This window comes from Boleophthalmus pectinirostris, unplaced genomic scaffold (genome assembly GCF_026225935.1).
Source record: "Boleophthalmus pectinirostris isolate CB_2022bp ecotype Guang Dong unplaced genomic scaffold, ASM2622593v1 HiC_scaffold_1, whole genome shotgun sequence".
Taxonomy (NCBI): Eukaryota; Metazoa; Chordata; class Actinopteri; order Gobiiformes; family Gobiidae; genus Boleophthalmus; species Boleophthalmus pectinirostris.
In genome coordinates, this window is record NW_026570970.1 from 16,440,349 (window position 1) to 16,452,157 (window position 11,809).

General features: G+C 38.4%; 2 protein-coding genes across 3 annotated transcripts; one reads left to right on the plus strand and one right to left on the minus strand.

The window, feature by feature from the left end:
• Positions 1-950: 950 nt before the first annotated feature.
• Positions 951-5,076, minus strand: LOC129408414 (helix-loop-helix protein 1-like). Of its 2 annotated transcripts, none has more exons than XM_055152076.1 (2): positions 4,955-5,076; positions 951-1,259 (listed from the first exon to the last, which is right to left on the minus strand). In XM_055152076.1, the coding sequence occupies exon 2, from the start codon at positions 1,249-1,251 to the stop codon at positions 952-954; it is 300 nt and encodes a 99-aa protein (XP_055008051.1). In that variant the 5' UTR covers positions 1,252-1,259; positions 4,955-5,076; the 3' UTR covers position 951. The 2 variants fall into 2 exon arrangements, with proteins under 2 accessions (XP_055008051.1, XP_055008045.1); XM_055152070.1 differs by lacking the exon at positions 4,955-5,076 and adding an exon at positions 1,776-1,959.
• A 3,329-nt stretch (positions 5,077-8,405) lies between these two features.
• Positions 8,406-11,591, plus strand: LOC110166553 (ribosyldihydronicotinamide dehydrogenase [quinone]-like). Its single transcript, XM_055150659.1, has 6 exons — positions 8,406-8,519; positions 9,857-10,021; positions 10,115-10,245; positions 10,664-10,777; positions 11,024-11,125; positions 11,188-11,591. The coding sequence occupies exons 1-6, from the start codon at positions 8,516-8,518 to the stop codon at positions 11,485-11,487; spliced, it is 816 nt and encodes a 271-aa protein (XP_055006634.1). The 5' UTR covers positions 8,406-8,515; the 3' UTR covers positions 11,488-11,591.
• Positions 11,592-11,809: the final 218 nt, after the last annotated feature.

Sequence of the window (11,809 nt, forward strand, 5' to 3'; positions counted from 1 at the left end):
CAAGTGCACCAACACGCTCAATCTCTCAGCACTCACCGCTAGAGGACGCGGTTTACGGCAGATTGTTGCATGCGTAAAACATGACATTTTTTTTTTTTATCAACAAATAAATCCACTCGGGTCTAAATGACTCATGTTTTTTTTTTAATATGAGGGTCTTACTTGCCTCCATAAAATAATATGCAATATAATATTCAGTTAATAATCGGCTTCTCTAAAATCATTTAAAATCAAACCATGGGTCTTTATCGTGAGACAGCAAAAGTTCTAACTTCTTATTTACGCTTTGGTTATTCAGTGATATATATATTTTAAAAAGCCTCCGTTACACTTTTCCCATGGTAGGCTATTTGTGTTGAGATAACAATGGGGCCTATATGCCTATTTAATATTTAACAAATTACTTTAACTGTTAAAATGGAAGGAAAAAATCGATTTAAAATGTAAATTCCTAAATTCTGTTTCAGATTTTGAGCAAACAGGAGCTTTTATACCGGAAGTGCAGAGCAGAGTGCACAAAGACCTGTCACTGCTGCTGCTGGAGTGGACATGAACAATACCGCAGCCCCCTGGAGCCACATTACGCACAGAGGCACACACAAAGAGAGCACAGAGTGACTAATGGAGAGGAGAAGTAAAGAGCCGTCCACATCCTGAGCTCATAAAACACACAACCTCTGGCCATGAGTAGGCTGAAGGCTGTAAGAACCCGCAGAGCCGCATAATGGACCAGACACAGACCTGTATTTGCTCAAGAAGTTTAATATAATAAAGTGATAAATATGTGTAAAATATATTAACAATGATTTCAAATAAATAAAGAGAAATACAAAAAATAAGTGCAAAATAGAATATTCAAAATGCACATTAGTAAACGACATTGCTTAGAAAACCACTGGGTTTTTTTTTAACAGGCCATATTTTAAAATTCTGTCCTTCTGTGTCCAGTTTTTACACATCCAGCACGTGAGTGAGGTATGAAATGTAACGAATGGCCAGTCTGAGTATCTCTATCTTGGACAGTTTCTTATCTGGAGGCAGGATGGGGAGCAGTTTTCTGAGTTCAGCAAAGGCCACGTTGAAAGCCAAGACACGAACGCGCTCTCTGCTCGCGTGCGCACAGCGGTACTTGGGGGTGGCACGCCTCCTCCGTCTCCTTTCCTCTCTGCTCTGACTGGGCATGCGTCCTCCGAGGCCCATTGATGAGGTTGTCTCGGTCCACAGCAAGGTCTGGTCCGAAGTCAGCATCATTTTGTTGCCTTAAGGTTAAGAATATAAGAAATACATGGATCTGTTTAATGAGACTCTTGAGTTCATACAGTAAAGGCAAAGCAAATGTATAAATGCGTAAAGATTTGGCCTTCAATTTGGCAGTGGTGGTCCCGGTACGGAGCACATCAGGGTGCGATTGTGCTGGCCTCTAGTGGCGGACAAATACGGCACTTTACTCACTGGCGCTGTCCGACGTGCTGAACGTAATATACAACATAATATTTGACCACCATCATTTAAAAAATATATGCTTATCACATACCCAATAACATTTAGTTAAAATTTGTCAGTCCTTTATTTTGAAGTTGTTAAGAAGATTTAGGCAACGCTTAGTTTAGTCAAATATTAGTCAAGAAAATCCCCGTGTCCACATTTTTAAAGCGTAGAAAGTAGTTCTCCCACACAGTCATCTTAAAGAGCAACTTATAGTGAAGTAAAATAACAAACAAACAAACAAACAAACAAGCAAGCAAGCAAACAAACAAACAAGCAAACAAACTTGCCTTCCCGTTGGATCTACATGAAAAAACAGAAATAAGTGGGGGGAAATAATCAGAAAAGTGTTCCCAAGTTGTCCCTCGAAGCTGTACTTTCCTCACTCGGTCTTGATGTAGTAATGTCAAATTTAGGGCTAGTGTAATATTCCCCGTGTACTTCCTCTGAGCCTTTTTCATCGACAGAGTTCAGTCTTGTCTGGTCCTTTCATGCGGCCCCGCCTGCACAGCTGTGCGTAAAACCCCCAGTCTGTGACGCGACGCACAAAGCCACAAGATGTCCGCGCATCTACTACTGCTTATTATTCAGATTTGTGAAACAGTTTAGATTTGTTTGACGTAAATAGTAGTAATAGTAGTTTATAGTATTAGTAGTAGTAGTAGTAGTAGTAGTAGTAGTAGTAGTAATAGTAATAATAATAGTTTAAGAGAATTCTATTTGACATATCTTTATTAGTTTGGCACGGAAATAAGTGATATCACACATACAGTAATTCCCATGTTTAACAGAAGAAGATACACAATTTATTCACCTTTTTATGGGAGGAACTTTAAAAAGGGGACTTTCATCACCAATCTGGGTTTGTGCCCAATATATATAACATAAATACAGTAAAGTCCACACCATTGCATTTGACTCATTTGGGGTTTTGGTGGATTTTAGCTGCCATTGTTTTAAAAATTAAACACTAACCAAAAAATGATGGAGCTCATGTGATGACAGGTTTCTGACACTGAATGTGACACTGAGCAAAGGGTGATGTATAAACTCCCTCTGCTGGTCCCTGTGAGGTAATCAAACATTGAACTGTGCTGTATGTGTGCACTGTCAGATCTGTTGTAGCTGTTGATGTGTGAATTAAGGTGTATTTGATGTTTTGAATTTGCATGTGAGAAACTACTTTTTATTTCAGAGTATTTTTATTAAATACCATACAGCAGATTACACTATTTAAGATTATGAATGAGGAAATTGTAAATTAGCTTTTTAATATCATGAACAATTGTAATCTGTACCCTACAGGATTTAAGACATTTACCCAAACATGAATTTTCATGTATTGCTCACTTCATGTCCTCCCCCATGTTCCGCTCAGTCTGGACACCATCTGTCTAAAGGCCAGAGCTGCATCTGTACATCCTGCTCATATATTTTACATGCATCGCTCTATAGGCTCTATAGACTCTGCAGGGCCGATCTGTTGTATTTCTTTCCAAAGGAGTGAGTGATTTAAAAGGCTGTAAAAATGATTAATTTTTAAACTATAATTTCACAATAGTCACTATAAAGAAACCTGAGAGAATACATAAGACCATTGCTCTGACACCAGTTTGATGATTATGGGCCTCTGTTCACTCGTAGGCTAATTAGATAGATTTGATTATTTATACAATTTACATATGTACCATAATTAATTCCAGCCCTTGAGGACAATATAGTTTTATTTTGTCATATACTGTAAAAGTGTGGCGTGGAATACATAAAAAAATCTGCTCTAAATATCCCTGATTATTAAAATGACAGACAGAGTAAATTTAAAGGTTTCAGAGCCGCTGATTCATAACGGCCTTGTGCTGCCAAAAAATCAGGGAGTTTACAGCCGTCATCTGTGAAACTGTTGGTCACTTTGCTCCTCCGCACCTCTGACATATTTGGCAACGCTTCTGACATAAATAAACAGAGTAGGATCCCAGTAGTGTAAACAAACTGAGTAAACAACAGACTGGTTTGTAAAATATAGTTTTATTTGATATAATGAGAAGCTTATTCTGAGTATTTTGGACACTATTTCGATTGTGTCAATGGCAATAAAATAAAAACAATAGCGTGATGTTTTAGAGCTTGATGGAGTCTAAGTGTGAGAGACATGATGAATTAATTTACAGTTACAAATCATTGTTGTGAATTAATGTAAACATTATTATTTTGAGATTCACTGACACCCCCTATTGTTTTGATGGTGTCATTGTTTTAAATTCTGAACATTGTTATTTTTACAAGGTGCATTTAAACGTCCTGCAAAGGTTTTGTACGTGTGCCATGAATGAGACTGGAGTGTGTTTTTACCACAACAAGGCACGAGATGAGAGCGGGGAGATGTTGTAGCTGTTTTAACTTTTAAAAAAAAGCATTTATTTTGGGCAAGTAAAGATTCTTATACAATGGAACATATAACATAAGTGTAATCATAATAGAAATGAAAATAACTATAACCAAAATTTTGCCCAAAAAGAAGTGGGAAGAAGAAAACTTTTTTTTTTTTTTTTGTAGCCCAATAATATTTAATTTAATTTATTTATTTATTACAGATGGGGGTAGCTAAAATGAATATTGTTAAACACACAAATCTCATTTCAAATTGTTAAGAGCGAAACACTTCAAAGACATAATCAACAATAAATTTGACTTCTAGTTTGAAATGAACCAGTTACAAATAAAAACAGATATTTAAGTATCAACATACAGAACATCTAAAAAAAATTGTCACTTATTTCAGGAAGTCAAACCCATACTTTTTTTGTTTCATAATAAATATCTTGTGAAAGACAACCTAAATAATTTCTGTGTCTACAGATCTGCAGCATAAAGGGCCCATGTTACATTTTTTTCTGATCTGTTATAATGTTGCTTCTTCATCACAAACATATCTGGAGTTGTGTTTTGTTTTGTTCACACATGTTTGACAAACACAAAAACCCTGCATATTTAGGTTCTTCCCTCAAACAGAAAACACTCTACTCCACCTTGTGATGTCATGTGGTAATACAGGGAGTGCTCCACTGTGTATTTAAACTCCATCCACCTTCACGAGAATCATTTGGATAATTTCAGCCCTGGAGTTTCCAATCTTTACTGAACTACAGCTAATAGGTAGCTGTTAACTTAAAAACTACCACTACATGACATCACAAGGTGTAACAGAGCATTTTAAGCTTTGGAGACAGACAAACTAAAAATTAAGAATTACTCAAACATGTGTGAATGAGGCAAAACACAAGTCTTTGTATGTTTTTGATGATGTAACAACATTATATCATGATTTAAAGCTGACAAGAGTCAAATTTTGCGTAATATAGGAACTTTAAAGTTATTGGTCTATAGTTTTCATTGCACTCAAGGCTCATACTTGTTTCATCAATTCGCTCTCAGTCAGGCTGGGGTGTCTACTTGCAATGTACAAACTCACCACAAGATGGCACAATTGTCCCTTTTTGAAATCACTTCTCGTCTCTCCAAACTCTCGCGTCTTTGTGAGGTGATCAGGAGCGGTTTTGGATTTCGTGTCAAAACTTGTCAGAACACAAACGCAGGATATCGCGTAGCCCACAAATCAGCACGCACCTCACCCACCTTCAGGGGAAAACACATGATCCTGTTTTAGCGGTGAGGAGAGCGCAGACTTGGGCCAGAGGGCAGATAATAAAAACATAATGTATCACGCTAATAGTGTGGTCATGGTGTGAACAACAGGAAAGCCACACTCAAGCACAAATGAACCACATACATAATCTTACACAACAATATCATTAGAGGGATTGATCGCTATTTATCATGACCGATTCCTATACCAGTTGAGCAGACGACGGCCGATAAAATATGCCGATATTTTTGGGCCAATATATAGGGCCGATTTAGATTATTTTCCTAAAATTTGGTCATTTAAATTTATTACAAACTCACCCAAACTTTTTTTTTTTTTAATCTCAAACCTTTAAGAAAGCTGTGTATCATATATAGCACAGTTATCTTGTATTAAACTGTTAAAATAAAGCTTTGTGTGTATTTTTAGACAGCTAATTGACAGAACCTCATATCGGCGATGACCTGTGCTGGAGTTTTAAAGGTGCACTATGTAGGCTAACTTTTTGCTTGTTTCTATGGATATGTCATTGCTCTGCCTAGAATAATAGCCAGGCTGGCGCCACCTAGTGCCTCTACTCAATTTCATTTCTCTCCAGCGAGTAGGTCAGGAATCGGAATACACTAGATGGTTCGCAAAAACCCCGGAAAGGCGAGTTCGGGCACCAGCCAATCAGCGAAGAGCCATACCTTTTGTGTTGGCAATGATTACCGAGATCGATTTTTTAAAGCCTGAACAAAGAGATTGTTTGGTGAATTTTATCAAGAGGAAAGACGTTATTGCCCTTCTTCCTACAGGATTTGGGAAAAGCTTAATATACCAGCAAATGGTCGAGCGAACAAATTCTAACACTGCGAGGTCAGACAGTTTCCATGAAATGTAACCAGCTAAAGAATCAGGCTATTAGAATGTTCCACTGTATGACTGCTTTTCCTTACATTTATTCAATTACAGGTGGATTTACAGCTCAAAATACCCTGAAAAACATGCATTCTGACTGTGAGTGAGGTTGCCTCTCCACAGATCTGACCTGTAACTTGGTCTGGTTTGTTCTCCATGAAGATAGAAAGGTTTAATACCAAAATGTGAAACATTCCAGACCAAGCAAAAACATCTTCATGGAGAAAAGCATTTGACAGACCCTCCACAATGAATCTTTGAAACTGATAGCCGATATACTATAAACTCCAAATATCTCCTTGTATCTCTACTTTTTGGTACCTCAATCGTGACTCCAGATGTCCAGAGTTTGCGGGATGCTTTTATGTGTATGAAGCACTCTAGTACAGCGGTTCTTCATTAGCCCCTCCCCACAGTGGCTGCTTCTAGTCTATGGGACGTCCGCATTGATTATGGCTCCAGATGTGTGCCAGCCTGGCCAGCTCGTGTTTGACTTTGATGCCCACTGCTCCTCCTTTCCCTCTCTTTACTTTTACAGGGCAGTGTTCGTGAGTGGAGCCTGACCGCAGACAACAGTTTCTTACTTGTGGAGAGTACGTAGTAACGCAAAAGGAAAACAGAGCGGGAGAAGGAGAAGGAGAGGGTGAGAGGAGCGCTCTATCCAATCACCTTCATGTGGTTTGGAGACATGGTGCAATGGCACATTATGATAATGCAGACTGTATGCAGCCAAAGACCACATAGGCTATTGGCTTAAAATGAAAAGGCTCAAATTTCAAGACGCAGATTTTTTTAGGTAGTGCACTCTCAGAAGTAAGCTTTTGCTGCTGCATAAAATAATGTCTTATATAATCTCTTAATATGTGTACATTTTGATCAACCTTGGTGGTGAATTCTAGAGAGCTACTTACTTCAAATGTTTCAAATTAAAGGAATTGTTTGCAGTCTTTAAAGCAGTATTACAAACGCAACTAAACCAGGGCTGCCAGTGCCTTAACCTGCAGATAGAAAACACATACAAGTTTTCTCATTCTCGGATTATGGAAGGCAAACATGATGATCCAATCAAAAAGCGGAAATCCCATGAATCTCTCATTTGGGTTGCCAGTTTCAATGATGAAATTCAGTTGGTCTAAATCTAAAAAGGAGGCCTCACTACCTAAAGCCCAGCACCTGCAGCCACTCACTAAACAGTGCCTCTGCTGCTGTTTATGCTGCTGAGAAAACGTTTATGTGTCCTTTATCTGCAGGTTAAGGGCCTGTTTACATGAGAATGCTTGTGGGTAAAAACGACAAAATATTTTATAGGAATTGCCTTTTGTTTAGATGGTGGCGGCATTTTTGGGGCTTAAAACCCCCAAAAATGAAACCACCCTCCAGAGTGGAAAAGTTGAATACACTCCGCCCTAGCGTTTCTGTCTACACTGCCCAAGACGCAAACTTCTGGTCAGATCTGCTTACGTCGCATACCAGTTTATGTCACATACATACAGTTGTATACACAGAAACCTGGCATGCATACCCAATCAAACTCCACACAGTTTTACGTCACTGTATGCACGCAAATTTCCTCCCGAAAACACTTGTCTAAACGCGGAATAAAAAGTGAAGACGCGACACCACTTTTGTGTCTTCTGTTCAAACCGACATCATATAAACATAGCCTAAGCCACTGGTAAGAGTTTCAGTTGTGATTGTAATACACAAAAAACTATCTACAGTTCCTTTAAAGCAAATTACACACAGACCTTTCAATATGGTCATTGTTAAAACATGATACTTTATCAATAAAAAGCTATATACATTTTCCAGTTATTATCGCTATGGTTACTGCTTCCATAGTGAATCCTCTTAATTCATTTTGTGAGTCTTTTATTGATTTTCTTTGTTACTTTTATTGTTGTTATTGACTTGTTTATTTAGTTTTTATGCTTTATTTTATTTAGTGTGTTCATTTATATTGTGCCTACTCAGCACTTTGGAGACTTTGTTGGTAAAATGCGTTATATAAATAAAGTTGGATTGGATTGATTTGAGAATTCACTCCTGAGAAGAGCTCACACAGAACTAAATAAACTCCAACATAAGTACATTTCTGCAGACTGGGTTTCTATGATATGATTCAGTCTGGTTTGAGTAAAAAGGTGCACTCTTTCTCCAAAAAATTAGGAAAGCTTTGCCTCAAGTAGCAGCTGGAAAGCAGGAAGACTATTGTGAGTTTATCCTGTGATTAAAGTACAAAATAGTATGCAGCTGGCTTCCCCAACACAACATACACACAACTGTACAGCATAATCTTGGCTCAAAATGGAGAAATGTCTTCCAGATATGAGCACAGGAGTCACTGGAGGTCTTCTTGTGCATGAGCTTATTGACTTGTGATTGACAGCACCTGTGTGAGTGAGCCTGAGCCAATGGCCAGCAGCATAAAAACACACTGGGTTTGGAAAGGAGCTGCTTCTGAAAGCTGTCGCTGCTGGCGTTGAAATGGGTGAGACATATTCAGATCACATCAATATTGTATTGTGTGTGTGTGTAGTGGTGGAATGTAATGAAACAAATGTTGTAGTAAAGCACTGTATAAATTTGTATAGATTTAAGTAAACATTTTCGGTATCTGTGCTTCACTTGAGTACATTTTATGGGGGATACTTTTTATTTTTACTTCATTCCACTAGTCCACTACACTTTTGATCTGGACTGAAAAGTAAAAGTAGAAGGGGTATTTTTTAACATGTTCAGTTTGAGCAAACAAAAATAGACAAAGAAAAACACCCAGGAAAAAAGTCAGTACTTGTTTCTGTTGAACAAAATGTTTACTCTTTAAGTACATAAATGTGCATTGTGTAACTTTTCTGATCAAGTGTCAAGGGTCAAATGCTTCACTACTTTTAGATCTTCTTGCTTTGTCTGAATATTCCACAGTATGGCATTAAACTGTTTAATCATCAGAGACCAAACCACACAAAGTTACTGGTAAGATCTGGAGAACGGCACCCAGCTCACAATCAAATATCTGTTTTTCTAGGTAATTTTGAGAGCTAAATAAATGTGTGAATAAATGTAAGGTAGAGCTGTTTAATGTCATACTGTGGAACATTCTAGGCAGAGCAATGATTTATCCATAGAAACAAGCAGGTCACAGACTCTCAACCAAAAAGTTAGATGGTGCACCTTTTTAAGTATTCATTTTAGATCTCTGTACTTCCCTTAAGTGGATTTTAAAGTGGATACTTTTTACTTTTACTTTCTACCCCTATATTTTTGAACAGGACTGAAAAGTTAAAGGAATTTTCATTCAGTCTGAGACCTGCTGAGAAGGCTGAAGGTTTATTTTGAACATATTTGTAGTCTGAGCAAACAAAAATATACATGGAAAAACCACTAGGAAAACAAAAAAATGATTCACTTGTTTCTGTTGAACAAAATCCAGGACAAATCTGTGTCAAAATCACTACATTTCAAGCTTTATTAGCTCTAGATCACAATATACTTTACATTACTCTAGCATATTTTTAACTTTATCTTGGACCGAGAACCTTTTTTCTGCTCCAATACCTGTACTTTTACTCACAAAATAAGTTTTGACTTCAACCTTTATTGGTTTACAAGAGAGTAAAAATATAAATGGTAATAAATTCTAAATAGTAACAAAAAAGATGGCAAAAGACGGGTGTCAAATAAGGCATAATTATGTAAAAGTCAAAATAAAATGGAAAATCTTGGCTGTAGTATATACAAAAGGTCATAACAAAATGCATTACTACTTCCACCACTGCATTCTATATTTAATCCACCCCTCTAACATTGTCGTTTTCTTTCTTACAGCAGTCAAAGTCTTGATTGTGTATGCTCATCAAAGCCCAGGTTCATTCAGTGCAGCTGCCAAAGATGCTGCAGTGGAGGTTCTGAAGTCCCAGGGCTGTACGGTGGAAGTGTCCGACCTGTACGCAATCAAGTTCAAAGCCACTGCTACAGCCGAAGACATCACCGGTGAGGAGGAAGACTGCCCCACCAGCATTACAAATAGATCAGGGTAGCCCTCTCTTGGACCTCTTCTGAATTATGGATTTCACTTTTTTGCAGGCGAGGTGAAGAATGCTGAGCACTTCCGCTATGCAGAGGAGACTAAAGTGGCATGGGAGGAAGGCCGGCTGTGTGCGGACATCACCGAGGAACAGCGCAAAGTCAAAGAAGCAGATCTCATCATATTTCAGGCAAGCTATGGAGACTATTTGAAAGTGTGTAGGACAGGTTTTGATTGATCACTAGTTTTGATTTGGTGGAATAAAACCTGTTAAATATAAATGATACTTTACATGAATCAAGAAGCAGTTTGTGAAGAAAAATGAGGTTACAAGAAGTGGAATTGTAACTCTTCTTCTGCCCATAAATTTGACATAATTTACACGCACATTTTTTGTTACTTTAAATATTCAACAGTAACTTAAACGTTTTTTCTTATACAGTATTTGTCAGAAAATTATTTCTGTGCACATTTGAGGAAATTCAATGAAATTCCCTAGTGTGATGTCACAATTTCCCACCAGAAAGTGAAATTTTAAACCTAAAAAAAAAGGCCCTTTTTAAAGCACAGTGCATTCAAACATTGACAAACACTTTTGTTTATTTCAGTTTCCCATGTACTGGTTCTCAGTGCCTGCCATCCTGAAAGGCTGGTTTGACCGGGTTCTCACCCTGGGATTCGCCTACACACAAGAGAAGCGCTACAGCCAGGGCATCTTTGAGGTAAACCGCCACAGAGATACTTCCATTTACTGAATGGGTTTTCCAAATGAGATGGGTAATTTTGGTTCTGGCATTATACTGGCTTTGACATTGCATACTGATGCATGGTTCTATAGATGTCAATAAAATGGAAAACTCACCTGAGACAAACTGAAATGACTTGTCCTTTACAGCATACACCAAAATAAAGGAAGACTGTAAAATTAAAAACTATTTAGTTGGAATAACTGCGTTTTACTCTTTTAGAAAAAGAAGGCCATGCTGTCCTTCACAACAGGATCACAGGAGACCATGTTCAGTCCAGATGGCATCAATGGGGACATAAATGTCACCCTATGGCCCTTACAGGTAGGTAGTCCTGTTCTCTTTGACAACAATGACTCACTCCTGACTTTATTCCATTCTTCCAGAATGGGATCTTGCATTACTGTGGCTTCCAGGTCTTGGCCCCTCAGCTCTTCTGGGCCCCAGCTTTGGCCCCTGTGGAGAGGCGCACCTCGATGCTGGAGGCCTGGCGTGCTCGTCTGCAGGGGCTCCTGGAGGAGGAACCCCTCTCATTCACCCCCATGTGCTGCTTTGACAGTGAGAGGGGCTTCCAGCTCCGACCAGAGGCCTTGGAGAAACATGCCAACAGAGAGTTTGGCCTGACCGTGGGCATCCATCTGGGAAAACCACTGCCCCCCAACAGCCAGATGAAGGCTGGGGTCTGAAGTGTGTCTGAATGTACTGTTAAAATTGTTTTAATGTGGTGAGATTTGTAAACTATGTTCTTGTGGTTATTGTCCTGGACCACATTAAAACATGCATACATACAGTCATATATTCTTGAAGTGAATATCATTTCAGCACATAAATCTACAGTATATAAACTATTCTTCACTGTAAAACTGTTTAAAATGTGCTAGCATTAAAAGTCCCTCAAATCTATTAAAGTGTCCTTCTTCACTCTGACCAGAGTATTGTTTGGACGAAGTGTCCCAGCGTACAATGCATACAGTCTACAGTCCTGGATAGAATATGAAGATTTTATAT